A 23,515-nucleotide genomic window follows, 5' to 3' on the forward strand; every position below is an offset into this window, starting at 1 on the left:
ACCATCAAGCAGTTTTTAATTAAATATACAAGGAATTATATTATGTTTCTGTATTTTCTCATACATTTTAACAACTTGAATCATGATGCACCACGAGGAATACACAAGGGATTGTATTTAAGTAAAAGATGTTGATAAAACTGTTGTATTATAAACATGTGATGATGATGGAGAGAGACTGTTGATTACAGATTTGCAGCTGAGTAGGAAAGAACTAGAGCTTTCATTGTGTATTGCCTTCAGTTTTGATCCTTGCATGATGCTAGACCAGATGTGTAAAAAAGGAAGAACCGTTTGTCACAAAATCGTAATTCAACTCACCAATTTTTGCAGTTTTTTGCCTGGAAAATACCAACAAAACATCTACTAATTACTTGAGGAAAACCATTAATGGCCATTAATTTCTTAAGAAAACAACTATTTGGAATTTGTTTTTCAGAGGTCTATAGAGAAGTACCACATTTGATCATCCAACATAGATTCTGTCAGACCAAAAGCCCGAAGCTCCCCCACAGTATGGTGCACTAGGAGGCTGTATCTGTAATTCAAGGTTTTATCCAAAATTAGAATTAATTAGAACACAACAATAAGGATACAGATGAGAATAACCAACATATTAGTGGAAGTTTCACATGCCAATAATATGATTATCCGCGATGTAGGACTCTGTTATCACTAGGATCAAATGTGGAAATCACAGGATAACATTCAACCAAAAAAAAAGGAAGAATCAGCATGATCATTGAGAAATTCCTATGACTGTTTTTGAAGTAGCCCTCTTTTCATGGATGCCCGAATGGATTTTTATATAAATTAAATTTCAATGTACTCGAGCAACATATGGATTTCCATTTATAGACAATAATTCAGCTAAGAAACTATTCCAGTAAAAAAAAAAGTAAGCAACGCAATTTAGTTTGCACCGGGAATTTTTTTTTCCCTTAAGCACGTCAATGAGCAGAAAACTAGCACTAAATGAAAGAAATCGATGCCAGTGTATGTAAACATTTGCCAAGACCATTTGCAAGTTAGTAGGATGATGTAGCAAATTATGCACTGTTTGATGAAGAAAACAGTCTCTAATGCTCATTAACTTGGTCAATTGTAAGAACATTACAGATCGTTGATATAATGACTAGAAAAGAAACAGCTGAATAGTGGTAACACAGGGAAATGCCGACCTTAATTAGATCAAAATACATTGAATCAGCTTCATTTTGGCACAAGAATAAAGTTAGGTACTACAGAAGTGCAAAAAGATACAGATGTTCTACAAACAAACAGCAGAATGATACAATTATAAGTTTGAAGAGAAATCTTCAAATTTAAATTGCTGACTTGAGCAAATATTGGATAAGAAAGTAATGACTTAGAATTGGCAAGTGTGGATTTGGATTCAGATGGAGTGCAGAAACAATTTGATTTTCAACAAGAAAAAAAATCCATGTTCGAATTCATCTGTCAATGTAAGCCTCTTATTGGTAACCAGTTAAGAAGATGGTTATCAAAAAGAAAGGTTTTTTAGGTGACTTGAGTTTAGACTTTGTAACATGCAAAATGAAAATTTCCATGGATCATGCCAGTTTTTCATCAAAAGAAGAGCAGAAGTAAGATCATTTCAATTATTTGACTGTCATTCTCAATATAATTGGTACATATTACTTTCCAATTTGTTACTAGTTCAATTCTACAGAATGAAAACAAACCAAATAAGAAACTCTGATTGATTGGTATATTTATGCATATGTTCCTCAAGAGATTTAGCAATCAACAGTTTTGGATGGCAACAAAAATTCGAGCCTTTTCTACTGGAATTTTGCACAGGCATGCAATGAAATGAGATTGGATGCATACATGGCCACCAAAGTGTGAATAATTATGTGCTAAGTCTAATGCTCATGGAAGTCCCTAGTATAAATCAAATTTCTAAACTGAATCAAAGAATATTTATAAATACAGCAACATGCTTTCTGGGCTTCCAAATAATTGAGTTGAGAAAAGGAACAGATAATCCCAACCTGTGTCAATTAAAAATTAACTGTATAGGTTCATGTAAAGCTTTCCAAAGCTTCTGGTAAGAATACTAACAGCACACGCCAATTGTCAAGTTTATCAAAGCATTAAATACTGATGATAGATTGTTGAAAAAGATTGTTTGTTGGATCAATAAAGAATGCAGAGATTCTAGATAATATGGGTAAGCAGTACATGAATTACTTGCCTTCATCCTAAGCAAAATAAGTCATTCCAGCCACTAAAACAACTGGAATACCAACATGGACATATGGGTTACTATAAAAATATTTTAAGAAATAAAATAATATCTGAGGGCAATTAAGTTTACTATAATAGATGATAAAATGATAGAAAATAAGATGGTGATTTGAATATGTTCAAAGGGCATGTAGCAGACTTTCTAGTTGAAGGAGTTGAACTAATTAGTGTGGAAGGTATAAGGTATGAAATAAAAAAATCTTGCATAGAGATAAATGGAGGATAATATTCTTAAAACTGACCCCAAATAGTTGGCATAGTAAAACTTTATGATGATGAGCACAAAAAAACTATTACCCGTGCAAAAAAACTTATGATTGATAAACAAATTAGTTAAGCAATGGGTAATAAGATTGGACATGGCAAGGAGGAAATATTTGAAAATAAAAATTAATGAGGGAAAAATAATATAAAGGTTGATTCTCATACAAATCAGTACCTGCCCCCGCTACCAGTTTGCATGACTAGCAATCCTCCATTGTCAAAATTGTTAAGCCCCTCAAACTGCTCGACTGTCCACTTGTACCATCTCATTAGAAACACTCTCAATGTCAGACCATGTGAAACAATTACCAAGTTCACATTTGGCGATCTTGCACCTGGTGGTTGAAAGCGGCCAATGTCAATATCTGTCTTCAGGGTTTCCCTAAAGCCTGTAGCAGTAATACTGCATAAATACGAAGCTATGAAACTTAGAGAAATAGGTTACTTGTGATAGAACATATCTGAACTTATTCTCTTAATCAAAAGGATTCAATCAGGCAGACCATGTACCTGTAATTCGGTCATAGACATCTGCAGCTGATTCACCATCAGGAAACCGATAGAAAAAACGACCATAACGGCGACGGACTTCTTTTTCAATTCGCATTTTCTCCCTATCCTGAAAGTTTCCTATCCCACAGAGATAGAGAGTAAGAAGACACTAAAATCAGACCAGTCAAATAAAATAATCTTTTAAATTCGGCTTGGTTCCTAATGCTACTTTAACCAGCTCTCTCAAGCATTCTGATCTATTTTCAGCAGCCTGTTCATGCTCTATTGTTATTACAAAAAAAAAATGAGGAAGCTTAGTTGAAATCATTCATACAACTCCATTAGGATTCATGTACTGCTAATTCAGGGAGTTGTAATGATCCTTCTGAATCAACAAATTGCAGTTAAGGAAAACTAATTATCAGGAGGAAACTAAGAGGTCCTAATGTCATTTGAATACAAATGACATAAAGTAGATATATGTTGATATGGTGAATATGGGAAGCCTCCATGTGTTCCCAAGGGTCAAGCAGTATGCTTAGGTGAAGGTCAAAAGTCAAGGCAAGTCAACAAAGTGAAGATCCGTTTGGGTAGTTCCTTGAATCCCGATTGGACACTCTTCACCTCTCCTCGTTCGGGATCGCACCGGCAGGAGGTTCCCCACCTCTTCCCAATCAGGTGACCGACTAGCCTCATCGAACCAACCAGATGCTCTTCACCTCAGTCGGGATCGCACATACAAAGCCTCCTCGCCTCTTTCCGATCAGGTCATACTAACAGGGTTGCTCTCCGCCTTTCCATGATCCTCCGCATCGGCCGATCGGTCGCACCGACCAACCACTTTGACCGGCGCCTTTTGCCCATGCTCGATCGAGTGTGCTCCCTTATTCCCATATGATCAAGCCGACCAAAGATGCACCCTTTGGGGCTTTAGCCCTGGTAATCCGGCGTTCTTCTCCTTAACATGCCCCTCTCACCACAGCCCAAGGGCATCATGGGTCGGCCCGTTATGGAGAACAGCGCTTGTACTGACAAGGTATGTGAATTGTGAGGGCACGTGGGATATCATATTCTGTATCTTGATCCACATGATACTAGTGGATACGATGGGACACTCTCCTTAACACAGTATGATACACGTCCCATCCATAATTAATACAGAAGAAAGAGATATTCGACGGTAGTATTATAAAAAAGGTCCACAAACACGGATGAAGGTATGCAATAATCCTTAATGAGACTACTGTTCATCTTCTTCATTTTTCTCTCCATCTTCATGTCGAAACTAACTTGAGCATCGGAGTGGCAACGCTGGGGCACCCCTGGCGCCGTTCTAACTCACCTTTTCTTTCTTTGCTAATCCTCAAGTTTCGGTTATTTTCTTGTGAACTTCCCCCCATTGGAGCTCTAGCGATTTCTATCAACATAACTTCCAATTCACCGGTGGCTCGTTCTTCGAGGGTCTCGGCGTAAGATCAAATTGGCGTCGCCTATGGGAGCATATACCTGAACTTAGATACTCAGATAGATGACACCGAAAATCCACCACCATGACCATAACACACAACTTCAACAGAATTGTGGTTGTCGCGGTGCGAGGAGTATTGGAGTAGCAACAAGTGCAACAAGTGACATGGCAACAACTGTAGATAGCGGACCATCATCCCTCATAGATACCTTCTGCCTTGACTAAATACCTTTAAGTCCCTCGACAAAGACAAACACGACCGATCGAAGTACTTTAGGCTCCAACCATCAATCCCATTGGAGCATCCGTGCGGAGTGAACACTCTGTGAAATCTTCAACCGGAGAAACACCGCCTCGAGATCCCGCTCGGGGCAAAGCACTAATTACTGATGGGTCAGAAACCCTAAGGGTGTGTTTGGTTGAGGGTTATTGTTGATAAACTTGATTATCTATTCAAGGTTATCAATAAAAACCTTATTTGGTTTAGGTAATCGGCAATTCCTGAGTCATGATGCATGCCTGACACATTAGCAATTTGGGCATGCAATCCGGAATCAGAAAACCACCAAAAAGTGAGGTTTTTCTTGATTCCGGGGTTAAGAAAATTTTTTAACCAAAATTACCCTCTAATATTTACCCTATGAGACAAAAATAACCCAATAGATTTATCAAATCTCAATCTTACCAAACCCGACTCGCAGAAAACCCTAGCACGGCTTTCCTCCCTCTCGCGACGATTCTTCCTTCCCACGGCGATCTCTTAGGGATCCTCCCTCTTGCGACGATCTCGCTGTGTTCCCCACTCTTGTGAGGGCTTCTCCACTCGCAAAGAACCCCAGCGGCTTTCACTCCTAGCGAAGAATTCTAGCGGCTTTCACCACTCGAAAGGCATCCCACGCGCGAACAGTCCTCACTCGCCTTTCTGGAAAAGGTATGTTCTTAAACCCTATTAATACGTTCCTTAGACAGATCCAGTCATCAGACACTTGTGGGGAGTAGCAATTACTCTGATTTGTAAGAAACCTGATATATATGAATTTGGATTCTCATACGCGATCTTCTTAACTTTGTCAAACATCTGCCCTCAACAAACCTTGCATTAAACTATCATTATCAACTCCTATTTGTCTCAACTTGGAATAACAACAATGTTAAAACAAAACAAACTAATTTTCGCTCTAGTACGCAGCTTTTGTTCTCTAGCAATTGCATGAAACAATCTTTCAAAACCAATTAGAACTTTAATATTTCCATTATTTCTGTTTCTTTTGTTTTGAACATATAATAAATTTTAGTGGTTTTTATGTTCCAAGTACAAGTAAAAGTCACAATTCAGATTGTGAGATCATTTATACACCACAAATAGTTAGTTTAAAATATGATCCATTTGATTAAAGTCTGTTCACAGCAAATAGTTAGTTTAAAATATGATCCATTTGATTAAATTCTGTTCACCGTAAATAGTTAGTTTGATCTATGATCCATTTTTGATATGCTAATGTGGTTGATTCTGTTGGTGCGGTTAGCACTAACGATTTAACCCAGGTTTTGATGAATGACAAATAGGTTAAGTTAGTTTTGTTGTTGTCTGACACTTTGATCGAGTGTGCAGGAAAAGTCCAGCTAGGTCAACGGGCTGACCGGATAGCTGGCAAGAAGTCCAAGCGGGTCGACGGGCTGACCGGACGCTTGGCAAGAAGTCCAGCTAGGTCGACGGGCTGACCGAATAGCTGGCGAGAAGTCCAAGCGGGTCGACGGGCTGACCGGACGCTTGGCGAGAAGTCCAGACGGGTCGACGGGCTGACCGGACGTCTGGCAGGTAAGAAAGGTAAGTCACTGGAAGGGAGTGACTGTGAGGACGCGTTCCCGGGAAGGGGACATTAGGCGTCGATCCGGCTTAGATCCATTTCAGATGTCTAAGTCGAGATCGTGACTAGATTCCGGTCTCGGAGAGACGGAATCTAAGTCATACTCTTTTTAATTATCTGTTGAACTTTAACTGTGCTGACAATCTGTTTTACAGGATATACATTTGCCTCGGACTAATTTTGTTTTGCAGGAAAAGGAAGTTTTCTGGAATAAGGTAGTCCGGGCGCCCGGAAGGCGAATTTTATCCAGCCAAGTCGTCGTCACGTGGAGCATCTTGGTTTGAGCAGTTACGTCACACTCCAGGCGCCCGGAAGGAATCCAGGCGCCCGGAATAGCATATAAAAGAAGCCCCAGGCAGGAGCTTCAGAAATCAATCAAGCTGAGAACTCTTCTACTGCTGGTCTTGCTGCTCGACGCTCAGTGCGACGCCAACAAAGCTCCGACACTATGCTTCGTCTTTTCCCTTTTGTCGGTATTTGTTTTTCAGTTTCATTAGCATTCCCTGTACGGTTCTGTTGTAATTATTATTCCGAATTGCTAGTGATTGCCCAACGAAAGTGGTCAAGGACCACGGGCCTTCGAGTAGGAGTCGTCACAGGCTCCGAACGAAGTAAAACCACTGTGTCTATTTTACTTTTCCGCTGCGTTTAAACTCTTGTTTTTTCGAATCGATATTCACCCCCCCTCTATCGAATCTAACGGTCCTACAAGTGGTATCAGAGCGAGGTTCCGCTCTGATTTGGTGCAACCACCAATCAGACAGTGGGTGAATTGTTTTTGTTTTTTTTTAATAATTAATTTTAAAACTGGTGTTTCGTTAACTTAATATTTCTCTAATCAATTTAAATTAGTGCAACACGAATCTAGATTTTTTTTCTCTCTATTTTTCTCTTCCCGCACTACTAATCCAAGACCAAGTCTTGGGATTTTTTTTTGTTATTTACCTGTGCACAGAATGTCCCAACAAGAAGGATTCAGCACAGTGCGACCTCCACTCTTCAACGGGGACAACTTCCCTTACTGGAAGAAGCGCATGGAGGTCTACCTCAAAACAGACTTCGACCAGTGGATGAGCATTACGAAACCTTACAAAATTCCAGTGGACAACGCCGGGAATCTAGTGGATCCTGAAGACTGGACAGCAGATCTCAAGAAAAAAGCATCAACAGAAAATAAAGCGATCAACACTCTACAGTGCGGATTGACAAGAGAAGAACTGAACAGAGTCGGTCCACACAAAAACGCTAAAGAGCTATGGGACAAGCTGATCGAACTGCACGAGGGAACGAGCGACGCTAAGGTAACAAAACGACACCTGCTTCTAAATAGAATTTTTAATATAAAAATGCAGGAAGGAGAAACAGCAAATCAACTACACGCGAGGATCAAGGACATCCTCAACGGGCTTCATGCGATAGGCCACCAAATGGAGAACAGAGACTTAATAAGGTACGCTTTAAACGCCTTTCCACGTAATAGTTTGTGGGCATCAATAGTGGATGCCTACAAAATTTCTAAGAATCTTTCCAACTTAAAATTAGACGAGCTATTTTGTGAATTAGAATTACACAAACTAATGTTGGAGCCGAGAAAGGTATAGCTCTATTCGGTTCCTCAAAGAAAAGAAAAGCAAGCCCGAACTTGAAGAAGACTCCGATCAAGATTACGAGACGAAGAACACCTAGTGAACTTGGTAAGAAAAATGTTCACCGGGAGAAAGAGGAGCTTCAGAAAAGGATCTTCAAAAGATCAGCTCTCCTCGAACAAAAGAAGGTTTAGATGCAACAAAAGGACATTACAAGAACGAATGTCCAAAACTAAAGTTCGACAAACCAAAGCCAACCAAAAGAAGGCACTCAAAGCAACGTGGGGCGACTCCTCGGACGAATCGGAAGAAGAAGAGCGAAACATCAAAGCCACCTCGCGCTGATGGCCCGCGAAGCAAAACGAGTCGGAAGATGAAGACGGGTCCGAACCGAAACAAGCCACGAGTCCGTACTCGTTTCCGAAGGCCGAATGAGGTATACTTTAATTTAAACAAAATTTTTTAGAATTATTTCCTGTTTAAATAGTAAATTAACTAAATTAGAAAATGAAAACAAATCACTTCTTGAGGAAAATCAAAACCTCAAGGAACAATTAAAAAATTCGAATCCAACTCAAGATCTAACACTTGAGGAGGAAAATCTATCATTAAAAAATGATGTTAAAAATTTAAAAGAAATGTTAGAAAAATTTACAACAAGATTAAAAAATTTAGATTTAATCCTAAATAATCAAAAAGCATGTTATAATAAAACCGGACTAGGATATAAGTCGAATTTAAATAAAACCTTCAAATCATTAATAACCCAATACAAATCAACCAATCTAGCCTGGGTTCCGAAAGCGTGTCTGACCACGCAAGTAGGACTTAATCAATATTATATACCTAAAGAAAAAATACATTATATAAAATCGAATAAACCAAACCAAAATCCAAAATACAAACCTAAATCAAATTCAAAATCTAAGCAGTTTAAAAAACAACAAAATTATCACCAAGTTAACTATAACTATAAAAAGAATCGACACAAGCCTAAAATTAAAACTTAAATTAATGGCGATAATTGGGGAGGCTCCGAATACTGGCACCTCCAAAACTAACTTACCTGACAGGGTAACCCAAACCCGGCAGGGCAATTAGAATTAGAGACCAAGTTTAACTGAATCATGGTATTGGTGAAATTTTGGATGATAATACGTTAGGAAACTTGGGCATCGCATGTCTAGAAAGATATGGTTTCGATCTGGTGCATTTGGCGAAGTGGCCGAAGCTACCCTTAAACGAATCCTAACCAGTTAGACCAAGATTTAGTACTAAGTTCCGTGGATAGGACTATTCGGAAAACCTCGAAAGGTTGGTTACTTCTAATGATGTCCTTGTGACTCACCAAGCTTAGAAATTTATCCGAAGAATGCCTATTTGTGGAAACCAAAGCTAAGTCTGAATCTAACACACGTTAAACCAAAACTCTATAATTAAAAATCCAATTTCATCTCACGAAATCATAGGACTCCCTGATTGAAAATATAGATCGGGTGAGATGAATAAGGTTTTAATTTTAAACTCAAAAATTAACTTCAAAATTTTAATTTTAACTTTAAAAATTAATTTCAAAATTTTATTTTTAACTTAAAAATTAATTTCAAAATTTTAATTTTAACTTTAAAAATTAATTTCAAAATTTTTAATTTTAACTTAAAAATTAATTTCAAAATTTAAATTTTAACTTAAAAATTAATTTCAAAATTTTAATTTTAATTTCAAAATTTTTAATTTTAACTTTAAAAATTAATTTCAAAATTTTAATTTTAACTTAAAAATTAATTTCAAAATTTTAATTTTAACTTAAAAATTAATTTCAAAATTTTAATTTTAACTTAATTTCAAAATTTTAATTTTAACTTTAAAAATTAATTTCAAAATTTTAATTTTAAACTTAAAAATTAATTTCAAAATTTTAATTTTAACTTTAAAAATTAATTTCGAAATTTTTAATTTTAACTTAAAAATTAATTTCAAAATTTTTAATTTTAAACTTAAAAATTAATTTCAAAATTTTAACTTAAAAATTAATTTCAAAAATTTTAATTTTAAACTTAAAAATTAACTTCAAAATTTTTAATTTTAACTTTAAAAATTAATTTCAAAATTTTAATTTTAACTTAAAAATTAATTTCAAAATTTTTAATTTTAACTTAAAAATTAATTTCAAAATTTTAATTTTAACTTAAAAATTAATTTCAAATTTTTTATTTTAACTTTAAAAAGTAATTTCAAAATTTTTAATTTTAACGTAAAAATTAATTTCAAAATTTTAATTTTAACTTAAAATTTAATTTCAAAATTTTTAATTTTAACTTTAAAAATTAATTTCAAATTTTTAATTTTAACTTAAAAATTAATTTCAAAATTTTTAATTCTAACTTAAAAATTAATTTCAAAATTTTTAATTTTAACTTAAAAATTAATTTCAAAATTTTAATTTTAACTTAAAAATTAATTTCAAAATTTTTAATTCTAACTTAAAAATTAATTTCAAAATTTTAATTTTAACTTAAAAATTAATTTCAAAATTTTAATTTTAACTTTAACAATTAATTTCAAAATTTTTAATTTTAACTTTAAAAATTAATTTCAAAATTTTTATTTTAACTTAAAAATTAATTTCAAAATTTTTAATTTTAACTTAAAAATTAATTTCAAAATTTTTAATTTTAACTTAAAAATTAATTTCAAAATTTTAATTTTAACTTAAAAATTAATTTCAAAATTTTAAACTTAATTTCAAAATTTTAATTTTTAAACTTAAATTTCAATTTTAAACTTAAAAATTAATTTCAAAATTTTAATTTCAAACTTAAAAATTAACTTCAAAATTTTAATTTTAAACTTAAAAATTAATTTCAAAATTTTAATTTTAAACTTTAAAACTTAATTTCAAAATTCTAAAACTTAAAAATTATTTTCAAAATTCTAATTTTAAACTTAAAAATTATTTTCAAAATTTTAAACTAATTTCAAAATTTTAATTTTTAAAAATTAATTTCAAAATTCTAAACTTAAAAAGAATTATTTTAAACTTAAAACTTAACTTCAAACCTACTTTCCAAAAAAAAAAAAAAACCAGGGGCGGGCGCCCCTGGTATTACCCTCCGGGGCGCCCGGAAAGGATCCGGGCGCCCGAAGTCCCCTATAAATAAGGGGCAGCAGGCGCCCCCAACCTTTGCCCCACTACTTCTCACTTTTGCCAAGGTTCACTTTGAACCTCAGTGTGAAAGTACTCTAAATCAAAATTTTCTTGCGGTGAAGACGCTGTTGCGATTCAACCGAGGTCGTCAAATCTATATTTTTCGATGGCTCCTCGGTAAAAAATTCTTCCCCTCTCTAAAATTTTATTTTTTGTCTTCTCAATTCTTTTTGAATATTCTTTTATTTATATACAGTAGGAAACGAACAAATACTGGTGCTGGACCCTCCAATGCTAGTACAGACCCTAGGTTTCCCACAGACGAACTTAGGATTAAATTTGAGTCCACCATTTATAAGGTCATTAGGACTACCTGCATAGATAGATCGTTCTTTCTAAGGTCATGTCCCTCTGCTTTAGAGGTTATAGGCCACTATAATTTAAGGAACCTTGTCGAATGTACCAGTCCGATAAACATAAGTCTGTGTGCCGAATTTTGCAATAACCTAGTAAAAGTAGACGATCTCACCTATACCACTAGGGCAGCAGGCACCGATATCGTATTTTCCCCTACGACCATCCGAGAGTTTTTAGAGTTGCGTCCATCTACTTGCTCCTTTTTGTGCTATCCTCCGAGGGATCTACCGTTCGAAGATCCCTACTCACATATTACTCTCGATACGATTTATTCGTATTTTTTCGGGGGAGAGAGAGATCCCACGGTGACACAGTTTAGGTCAGTAGAACTTCAAGTCCAGGACTACGCTCTTTATAGGGTTGTAGTCCTTTGCATTTTACCACTGACTACTCGAGACATCGCTGTGATGCGCCCTTTCCATTCGTTCTTACTTTATGCCCTGATTCATAGGTTAGAAATTGACATCAGCCTACATATCTTCTCCACCATCATCTATTCAGCTGGATATGTGACTGACAGTAGAGTCCATATGCCATTTGGTCACATTCTGACAGCCTATTTGTCCTCGTTGCACATTGATGTCACTAGGGGAGACGTTGCCCATATGACAGAGTTCGATGTTATAGTCGCTCGGAACTTTTCCCTAGCCGGCATCCATATAGATAGAGATGACGGGACTATGTCTTGGCGGAGGGGGGCACAGCACCAGCCCGATCCAGACCCACAGATGGACGAGTTCATGCTCGCACTATTTCCAGAGGAAGCCGCACCGGCTCCACCACCACCCCCAGCTCGAGCACCACGACACGCTCCCCGCACTCTAGCCGACCGTATGACCAGACTAGAGAGAGCTATGGCGAGTCTCCAGCAGGAGAACTCTGATTTTCATCGGAACATACGGCGAGAGGTTGCAGAGTTACGAGCTGCCGGAGACACCCGACACACTGAGCTGATGGCACTTCTTCGATCCTTGGGATCTGGACCACCCCCTTCATCATCTCAGTAACTTTAGTGATGACCTACTTCTGTAGCTACACTACTTGTAAAATATTTTGGATTTATCTAGTGCTATTTCAGACCTACATTGATTATGTTATATCTCAATAGACTAGGAATTTTAAATCTCAAAATTGCTTTCAAAAATCACTCTTTCAAATTATAAGTCAAATTTGGTTGTTTTCAAAACTTTCCATTTTTAGATTTTCAAAAACAGTTTTGGCCTTAGACTAGTTTTGAATCCTTAGAAAGCATGTACCCATAAGACTAGTTTTTGAGCATTTCACCAACACCTTAGGTTTACCTTGCTTGTGTTTGACAAACATAGAAAGGGGTGAGATGCATAGGCCAACTGTCTGGACTTAAGATGCTTATTTCAGTGCATCAACATAAGTCTGGACGTTATTCAGACATTAATCAGATTAAAGTTCATCAGTCAAGTCAAACACTGACTGGTTATAATTAACTTAATCTGACTAACCAAGTGAAAGCTACTATCTTCTGATAGTCAGTTAGTAGCTAATTGGTTAGACAGCTGGTTAGAGTAAGTATCAAGTTCAGGGGGAGAATAAACTCAAATTTTGTATGTTTGAAAATGCCTTTTAAAACCTAACCTATGTTTGAACATTGATTTACAAAAAAAAAAAAGTTAAATTTAACTAAGTATTTGAAAAATGTGAAAGTTTAATCCCACCTAATTTTCAAACCTGATTTGAAAAATTAACCATTTCCAAAATTAGCCTTAAAAATTAATTTTGACAAAAATTTTATTTCTTGAAAAGTTTAAATTTTGTTTTGTTTTAAATCAAAGTTGAAAAATTAATCGAAATTGACTATTTTTTAACTTGGTGTTAAAAATTACACTTTTATCTTTCATATTTTGAACCAAACTTAGCTATCTTTCAAATTTTGATTACCTGTTACAGTAACTCTTCACTATGGTTATTTACCTTTGTTCATTTTTTTTTATGAATGCCAAAGGGGGAGGAGGGTTAGGTGGTTAAGTTAGCTAAACCAATTTGAAAATACAAACTAACTTTAAAACCACATAAATGCATGTTGTTTCTTGCATATGTTTTCACTAACTTAACCAGGTTGTCATTCCATCAAAAAGGGGGAGATTGTTGGTGCGGTTAGCACTAACGATTTAACCCAGGTTTTGATGAATGACAAATAGGTTAAGTTAGTTTGTTGTCGACACTTTGATCGAGTGTGCGGGAAAAGTCCAGCAGTAGGTCGACAGCTGACCGGATAGGTGGCGAGAAGTCCAAGCGGTCGACGGGCTGACTTGGCGAGAAGTCCACTAGGTCGACGGGTCGGACCGGATAGTGGCGAGAGGTCGACGGGCTGGCCGGACGCTTGGCGAGAAGTCGAGCCGACGTGCTGACCGGACGTCTGGCGGTAAGAAAGGTAAGTCACCGAAGGGTGGTGGCGAGGACGTGTTCCGGAAGGGGCATTAGGCGTCGATCGCTTAGATCCATTTCGGATGTCTAAGTCGAGATCGTGACTAGATTCCGTCTCGGAGAGCGGAATCTAAGTCATCTCTTTTAATTATCCGTTGAACTTTAATGTCTTGACAATGCTTTCTGGGATATACATTTGCCTCGGACTAACTTTGTTTTGCAGAAAAGGGAGTTTTCTGGAATAAGGTAGTCCGGCGCCGGAGGGGGCCCGGAAGGCGAATTTTATCCAGCCAAGTCGTCGCCACGTGGAGCATCTTGGTTTGGCGATTCGTCGCCTCAGCGCCGGAAGGAATCCAGCGCCGGAATATAAAAGAAGCCCAGGCAGGAGCTTCGAAATCAAGCTGAGAACTCTTCTACTGCTGGTCTTGCTGCTCGACGCTCAATGCGACGCCAACAAAGCTCCGACACTACGCTTCGTCTTTTCCCTTTTGTCGGTATTTGTTTTTCAGTTTCATTAGCATTCCCTGTACGGTTCTGTTGTAATTATTATTCCGAATTGCTAGTGATTGCCCAACGAAAGTGGTCAAGGACCACGGGCCTTCGAGTAGGAGTCGTCACAGGCTCTGAACGAAGTAAAACCACTGTGTCTATTTTACTTTTCCGCTGCGTTTAAACTCTTGTTTTTTCGAATCGATATTCACCCCCCCCCTCTATCGAATCTAACAGTCCTACAGATTCATCCTCAATCTTGTGCATTCTTTTGTCTCTCTGTTTGATGTGCTATTCAGATACAACGATGGCAATTGATCCTTCACTTTGTTTATCTCATTGTTACAAACTTCAAAATTTTGTTCTTTCATGTGGTATGTCATAGGGTTCCCTTTGATGGACAGTGTTCAATATATTGTTGATGCCCTAACTTCAAAATCTTTTATGTAGTTGCGCTTCAGTGTGGAACATTTTACAGCATTCTTGGGTACACTATCTGAACTTCTACCATCTCACCCATTGCTTCATGGTTGAAGAGAGTTGGAGCTTTTGTTACGGTCATCTTTGCTCGAGTTGGAAATCTTTGCTTGAGTTGGAATGGTACTCGACGATCGTTTTAGTGAGTTTTGTGGAGCCATAAACTAGCGCAGGCTTGGAGGATGTTGAGAGGATGACACTAACTTGCTGTTGCATGTTTTATTTGTTATATAGACAATTTGAGTTGAATCAGATTATATTAGTGTTGGTGATAATTTGTTATAAGCCACTTATGCACTAAATTCTTGGTGATATTTTCGTGAGGCCTTTTCTGTGAATAAATGCACAATAGTTTAGAATTGGTACAAGAGTTGGCTCAGAGATAGTGAAATATGGTGTCTCCCGTTGCGGAATGCATTCAGCAACAACTCCTGGAAATGCTCGAGAAAAGTCTCCCATTGTTTTAAAATAATAAATAATAATAATAATAAATAATAATTATAATTATTAATAACGATACTAATAATTTAATATTAGTATTAATAATTTATTTTATTAGTTATAAAAATGTTTAACCAAGGGTAATACAATAAATATAAAACTAAGGTATACACTAAAACCTCCAAACAAACAAGTTTTTGTTACATTAGCTAGGATTGAACCAAACAACATTATATTGTATTCCCCATAACCTTGGTTATGTGATTACCTAGTAATCACATAACCAAGGTTATACATGATGACTTGAATCAAACGGGCCCTAAAGGTTCTCCCTTCTCCAAAAGTATCCTGGAGACTCATTGCTACGTCATTTTTGAGCATCGATGATTGGGGAGTACAATGGTGCTACGGACCTAGAAGACCACTTGTGCAAATTTGAAAATGCAGCATCATTACACCAATATTCTGATGGCGTCAAATGCCGAGTGTTTCTAACTACACTATCGGGTTCGGCACAAAGATGGTTTAACCGACTCCCGGCGTACTCTGTTCGATCATTCGGAGACTTCCAGATTGTATTTTTGCACCATTTTGCTAGGCCGGAGGTATCATAAGACTCTGCTCAATTTCTTTTCTCTCAAGCAGACACCCAAAGAGAATTTAAAAAATTATATTTAATGATTAAATCGGGTGACTCAAGATGTCCCTTCGATGACTTCTGAAATATTGTTGAGTGTCTTTTCTCAAGGTCTATTAGAGGGGTATTTCTTCAGATCCTTGGTGAAAAAACCCCGTCAAACTTTGAGGATCTACTTGACCGATCGGTCAAGTATGTGAATATAGGAGAGGAAGGACATCAGCGCTCCGGGCGCTACCTCCAATCATTCCGAGCGCAAAGCGCCTCCACTGCCTTTGCGGAATAAGGAGTCATGTCCAACTTATCGCCAGTTGACAAGTCATAGAGGAGAAAGAGCAATTCAAGCAGTAGAAGTTGCTCCTTATCCGACCCATGGGTCAGTGGCTTCCCAAAATGATGGGTTGTTTCTGCGCCTACCATCAAACAAGAGGACATGCAACCCAAGAATGTTATAACTATGTTGAATAACTTCGACGAGAGGTCGACGCTTATTAAACTGAAGCCCCCTCGGGCCTTCGCAACGCTCCTCTCCCTGAGCTACCCGCTGTGATGATGAAGCTTATCGATTCGACAAGCGCAGCCTCGAGAAGCATCCCCCCTAGGGTTGTAAACAAGCCGAGCCGAGCTTTGGGGTTTTCAAGATTGCTTGCTAAGGTAACCAAGCCGAGCCGAGCTTAAAATAAACCAAGCTTTTAAAATGAGTGTTCAAGCTTGGCTTGATTTATTTTTTATGAGCTTGAGCTTGTTTGAAGCTTGGCTTGAGCCTGGTTCGTTTAGATGTTATCAAGCTTTCAATTCAAGCTTGGCTTGAGCTTGGTTCGAGCTTGGCTTGAGCTTGGTTCAAGCTTGGTTCGTTTAGATGTTATCAAGCTCTCAATTCAAGCTTGTTTAATTGTTTAAAACTTTTAGTTATTTGATTGGTTAATGAGCTTGATAATTTAAATTTATTTATTTTATTTTATTGTTTATTTAGCATATTGAAAAGAGTTTTATTAATGAATATGGTTCGTGAACATTGTTCATGAACGTTGTTCACGAACATTGTTCACGAACGTTAACGAGCTGAACACATATGTGTTCAAGCTTGTTTATTTAGCTTAACGATCTGTTCAAGCTTGTTTGTTTAATTAATCTTATGTATATTGAACGAACATAAACAAGCTCTTACCAAGCCGAACTTCAAGCTTGTACACGAACGCTTAGCTCATTTACAACCCTAATCCCCCCCCCAACGGGAAGCCAATCAAGAAAGAAACAAAGCCAAAACAAAAAATCCCTCCTAAAGGAACGGTTGGTATGATCTCCGAAAGCCCCACATATGGAGATTCTAATCATGCCCGAAAGACTTATAGTCGGCGATTGGAAAACTACGAGGTTGGCACCAGTCGAAGAAGAAGATCTAGCCCTTCTATAAGCTTTGGGCCTAAGGACTTAGAAGGAGTAAAAGCTCCTCAAAAAGATGCCTTGGTAATTCGCACTCTGATAGCTAATTATAATGTGAAAAAGGTTTTTATGGATACATGTAGCTTGCTCAACATTATATTCAAAAAATAGCTTTGGATCAGATGCAAGTTAATGATGAGGAACTCCAGCCCATAGCCACTCCCTTGTTTGGGTTAACCGAACACCAAGTGCAGCCACTTGACCAGATAATCTTTCACTAACTCTTGGGGAGGAACCTTTGGAGAGGACCTGACGAACACCTTTTATCGTAGTAGATACCACTTATGCTTACAACGTTATCTTGGAAAGGTCAGTGTTAAGTGCTTTCCAAGCGGTAATCTCTACATTCTAGCAAAAAATAAAGTTTCCGGTAAATGACCGAGTTAGGGAAGTCAAAGAAGATCAGTCTAGAACATATTATGTTGATATTGTTAGAACTAATACTCACAAAGCCCAACGAACTGATGAAACATTACAAGTTGCTCATGATGTGCATGTGGCCCGACAGGTGGAAGGAAAAGAAGCAATAGTAGACTGACTGTTAGAAAGACGAGGAAATCCAAATTCATCTCTAGCGGGAGAATGGGACCACCCGAATCTCCGCCGATCTTCATCCATAACTTAAGCAAAGATTGGTGGCTTGTCTCTCCAAAAATCATGATATTTTTGCCTAGTCGGTAAAGGAAATCATTGGCGACTCCCCAACCCTGATGACGCATCACCTCAACGTTCTCCCCGATGCACGACCGGTCAAGCAAAGAAAGAGGCACTTGACGCATCACCTCAACGTTCTCCCCGATGCACGACCGGTCAAGCAAAGAAAGAGGCACTTCAGAGCTGATCAAGATAAGATAATTCGAGCGGAGGTCAATAAACTCTTTAAGGCTGAGCACATTCGAGAGGTGCAATTCCCAATTTGGCTCGCCAACGTGGTCTTGGTGTCAAGCCCAGAGGAAATGACGAGTTTGCTTAGATTTTCGGAATTTTAACAAAGCTTATCCGAAGGATTGTTATCTCTTTCCTCGCATTGACCATCTGGTGGACTCCACTTTAGGATGTAAGCTTATCTATATGTTGGACGCCTATCAAGGCTATCATCAAGTTCCTTTGGCCCCTGAAGATCAAGAAAAGGTTAGTTTCATTACCTTTGACAGAACTTTCTGTTATAATATTATGTTGTTCGGACTAAAAAATGCAGGGACTACTTACCAACGATTGATGGATCAGGTGTTCAAGCACCAGATCGGTAGGATCATCGAAGTTTATGTTGATGATATTTTAATCAAGACCGGATGGGTTGAAGATTTAATCATGGATATTGAAGAAACCTGTAGTACCTTGAGGCGGTATGGGCTCAAGTTAAACCCAAGTGCCTCTTTGGTGTTAAAAGCGATCGGGGATATGTGGTGACCGAGCAGGGATTAGAGTCAACCGAGAAAAAGTTCAAGCCTTGCAGGATATGTCTCCTCCGCATAATCTTTGGGAAGCACAAAGGCTAGTCAGTCGTATCACGCTCGCTTCATCTCCCGGTCGACCGACCGGAGCACCTTTCTTCAAGATACTTCGTAAAACTTCTAATTTTGAATGGGATAACAGCTGTGATAAAGCCTTCGCTAAGTTCAAAGAATATTTATCACATCTATCGCTTCTCTGTAAGCCAATTGCTGGAGAAAGATTATAGTTATATGTGTCAACTGTCGATCAAGCAATCAACTTGGTCCTTATACGGGAAGAGGGTAATATTCAACACCCTATTTATTTTTCCAGTCATTTATTAAAGGATGTAGAAACAGATACACTACCTTAGAAAAGTTGGCTTTCGGGTTAGTTTTGACAGCTCAGCGGCTAAGGCCTTATTTTTTATTTCACTCAATTACCATCCTCACCAACAGTACTTTAGGCAGGTATTAATTAATCTAGAGGCTTCAGACAAACTAATTAAATGGACAACGGCGCTAAGTAAATACAATATCCAGTATCAGCCCCGAACAACCATCAAAGCTCAAGGCTTAGCAGATTTCATAACTGAAACATCTAGTTTCGACTCAGACGAGACTTGAAAAATTTATGTAGATGGATCCTCTACTCGACAAGGTAATGGAGTCAAAGTACTGTTGATCTCTCCTCAAGAGGATGTGTTACAATTGTCAATTTGACTCAATTTTTGGGCCTCTAATAAGGAAGCCGAATATGAAGCCCTTCTTGACGGTCTTCAAGCAGCCAAACAAGTCGGCTGCTCTCGGGTCATCATTCACTCAGATTCCCAATTAGCCTCTCTAGAAGGGAGCTTCTAGATAAAAAAATGGCCAATTGAAACATTATGCTAAGGCCTTCTCTCGATTAAAAGCAAATTTCTAGGAAGTAGTCCTCTAGAAGATTCCTCGGTCAGATAATCTAAAGGTTGATGAGCTAGCCAAAATGGCATGTGCATTGGCTACCTGGTGACTACCTAGACCTTGGATGATTCGGTCTCACAGACCTTATTCATTGCTCATCAAGTTGAGCCTACCGACTCAAGGACGCCCCTCGTCTCTTTGCTTCAACGAGAAACTTTACCCACCAACCCTAAACAAGCTAAACTACTTAAAAGGAGGGTCGATTGGTTTACTCTTATCGGCGATAATCAATATAAGCGAGCTTTCTCATGCCCTCTTCTTAAGTGCCTCAGTCCCGATGATACTGATTATGCCATGAGGAAAATTCATGAAGACATATGCGAAAATCATGTGGGGGTCGGACATTCGGTAGGAAGGTTTTATTAGCCAACTACTTTTGTCCAACTTTACAAACTGATGCTGCTAAATTTGTCACCACCTGCATTCATTACCAAAAGCATCAGCATCTCTCCCACCATCCGATCGAGCTCCTCAAGACCTCAATTGTCTCATATCCCTTCGATCAATGGGGAATGAATATAGTATGACCCTTTCCGATCAGGCTTAAATAGAAAAATTACTCCTGGTTGCTATTTTTATTTCTTCAAATGGGTAGAAGCAGAGGCCCTAACTCAGATCACTAAAGGAGCTATGATGAAATTCTTATGGCAGAATACCGATTCAGCATCAATTACAAGCTTGTCTCCGACAATGGTCGGTAATTCCAAGGTCGCAAGCTCAGAGAATAGTGTGAAGGGTTGGGCTTTCAGCAAGCTTTCACATCAATAGTCTACCCACAAAGCAATGGACAAGCTGAAGTAGTCAAGTGGGAGCTTATTCGCGGGCTCAAGATTAAGGTTGATCATGTAAGGGGTAATTGGACCGAAGAGCTGCCAAGCATTCTGTGAGCCTATCGAACCACGCCTAGAGAAAGTACTGGCCAGACGCCTTTTCACTTGGTCTACGGAGGAGAAATTGTTGTCTCGGTCGAAGTTGGTAAAGAATCCACTAAGCGAAGCACCTATGATCAAGACAACGCTGATTGCCGACCACCGACTCCTTAACTTTGACCTCATCACTGAAATCAGAGAGAGAACTGTCACTCGGCTCATGGCCTACCGACAAAGGATGCGACAAACCTATAGCAAGAAAGTCATCCCTTGAGTCTTCCAAGTCGGTGATCTTGTCTGAAGAAACATTAAGTCGGTCGAAGATGTCAACAAGCTGAAACCGCAATGGGGAGGACCTATCGAATCATTCGCAAGTTGAGCTCAAGGGCTTATTATCTTCAAGCTCTTAAAGGGAAGGAGCTTAATCGTTTGTGGAGCACCAACTACTTCCAGCCCTATAGGCCGAGTGAGTTAGAGTATCCTACATGTACTATTTTGATGTACTCTGAATGCTATGTACATAATTTTTTTGCAATGAAAAGCTCAGACCGATCAGCGCTCCATCTCCGAATTAATAAATCGCCCTCCCCGATCGGGAGCTAGCAAAAAATCCCCTGATCTCGAATCAGTGGCGTCCATCAGCAAATGTCCTCTTAAGGGCTCACCCTCCTCGATCGGGAGCTAGCAGAAAATGCCCCTGATCTCGGATCAGTGACATCCATCAACAAATGTCCTTGTAAGAGCTTATCCTCCCTGATCGGGAGCTAGTAGAAAATCCCCTGATCTTGGATTAGTGACATCCATCAGCAAATGTCCTCTTAAGGGCTCACCCTCCCCGATTGGGAGCTATAAAAAATTCCCCTAATCTCATATCAGTAGCGTCCATCAGCAAATGTCCTCATAAGGGCTCACCCTTTCCAATCGGGAGCTAGCAGAAAATTCCCCTAATCTCGGATTAGTGACGTCCATTAGTAAATGTCCTCTTAAGGGCTCACCTTCTCCCGGTTGGGAGCTAGAGGCAAACATCCTTTTAAGGGAATAAAATTTACAAGGATTTCTCAATCGGGATCCTTTATCGAATCACCGATCGGACGAGAAGAAAACGTCCTTTAAAGGGCACCAAATTTCTAGGGCTTTCTCGAGTCGGGAATCTCCAACGATTCACCGATCGGGTCTCCACAGAATTTTCAGTCGAAAGATTTTAACGACTTTTCAATCGAGTTTCTAACAAATGCTTAGTTGGAGTCGGGCTCCTAAAGATTTTTCCTACAAAATTCTAAGGATTTTTCGGTCAAAACTTATCCTCCGACTCCTTATAAGAGCTCCCCGATTGGGATTCTCTCGTAACCCCTCATTTGGATTCACACAATGAACCTGATCGGGTCAGCACCCCTAGAAGAAAGAGATATTCGACGGTAGTATTATAAAAACCATGGGCGGAGGTATGCAATAACCCTTAATGAGATTACTATTCACCTTCTTCATTTTTCTCTCCATCTTCCCGCCGAAACTAACTTGAGCGTTGGAGTGGCACCTTCGGGGCACCACAGCCCCATTCTAACTCTCCTTTTCTCTCTTTACTCATCCTCAGGTTTCGGTTATTCTCTTGTCAACTTCCCCCATTGGAGCTCCAATGATTTCAATCAACATAACTTCCAGTTCACCGGTGGCTTGTTCTTAGAGGGTCTAGGCCTAGTGCAAAGTTTTTGTCATGTATTTTTCTTCTTCATTAGCCTGTATGTTTCTTGTCCAAAAAAAATGTTTTACTTCTGATTTGTATTGATTTGCAGAATTCTGCAACGACCTGATCCTGGATTGCTAGGAATTCTCAATACCAACTTAGAGAAAACAAATGAAAATAACAAAGGATAAAAATAAGACATGGGTAAGACTACTCCCCACTTACTATACTAACATAAAAAAGAGTAAATAAAGTAGAAACGAAACCGAAAATGAAAAGCTAATTCATCAAAATCTGCTGATCTAAGCATCGATAAAGATGTTAATTGTCTTCAATTGGCTATAGATAATCAGTTAATCACTACCCAAAAACACCAATTCAAGAGAAACATATCAAGATGGACTGCGCAAAATAGATTAAAGAATTGGAATAAAAAGAAGGCGTTGGAAAACGCACCGAAATCTTGCTCTCGAAGACGCGGTTCTTCCCTGACCCCTGCGACCCTCGAGCGCTCAAAGGCCTTTCCTAGGCCACGGAGGGTATCGCGCGCCCTTCGGTAGGGCGATACGTAAAAATAGACCTTCCAGTCCTCGTCATCATCGCCGGCGATGAGGTCGCGGATCCGGAGACCGCATCCTTCGGCATCGCGCCAGCCCTTGGCAGTGAGCCCAATCCTGGGATCTGGGATGCGGGTGTAGGCGCTCTCGTCGATGTTTCCCTCGCTCTGTCCGTGGCGTACGAGAATGATACGGCGCGGACGGGGGAAGAACGCCGCTTGCGAGCGCTCCGGGAACAAGCACTCTGCGCCGTGTGGCGGTGGGGCAAAGCGGGGGCTGAGACGACCCAGAGTGTCTTCGCAGCAACGGACTCGAGAGCGGGAGGCAGGGAGGGGCAGCGAGACCATTACGGCTGGCTGCTGGTTATCCCTTCCGATTCCGAGCGAGTGGCGGTTGTTCCCCGTTCTCGAAATCGAGTTTATGCAATAAGATGAATTTTATTTTAACTTTAAATTTAATTTAAATAGTCAGCTATGGTCAAAAGGTTGCTTTCTACTTCTGATTAGACACCATTTTTATACGCATTTTCTCTTTCGTAATTACAATTTGACACTTCAAATTTTGTACTTTTACTCTTTTATTTTTATAAACTTTTTTCTATAATTTAT

At 38.7% G+C, this 23,515-nt stretch overlaps 1 protein-coding gene across 3 annotated transcripts; it reads right to left on the minus strand.

Moving 5' to 3' along the window:
• Positions 1–18: 18 nt before the first annotated feature.
• Positions 19–23,318, minus strand: LOC122052828 (phosphoglycerate mutase-like protein AT74H). Of its 3 annotated transcripts, none has more exons than XM_042614569.1 (5): positions 22,807–23,318; positions 3,049–3,168; positions 2,714–2,873; positions 458–538; positions 19–341 (listed from the first exon to the last, which is right to left on the minus strand). In XM_042614569.1, the coding sequence occupies exons 1-5, from the start codon at positions 23,252–23,254 to the stop codon at positions 263–265; spliced, it is 888 nt and encodes a 295-aa protein (XP_042470503.1). In that variant the 5' UTR covers positions 23,255–23,318; the 3' UTR covers positions 19–262. The 3 variants fall into 3 exon arrangements, with proteins under 3 accessions (XP_042470503.1, XP_042470497.1, XP_042470489.1); XM_042614563.1 differs by having other exon boundaries at positions 461–538; positions 2,714–2,927; XM_042614555.1 differs by having other exon boundaries at positions 2,714–2,927.
• Positions 23,319–23,515: the final 197 nt, after the last annotated feature.

The sequence above is a fragment of the Zingiber officinale genome, chromosome 1B, assembly GCF_018446385.1.
Source record: "Zingiber officinale cultivar Zhangliang chromosome 1B, Zo_v1.1, whole genome shotgun sequence".
Lineage (NCBI taxonomy): Eukaryota > Viridiplantae > Streptophyta > Magnoliopsida > Zingiberales > Zingiberaceae > Zingiber > Zingiber officinale.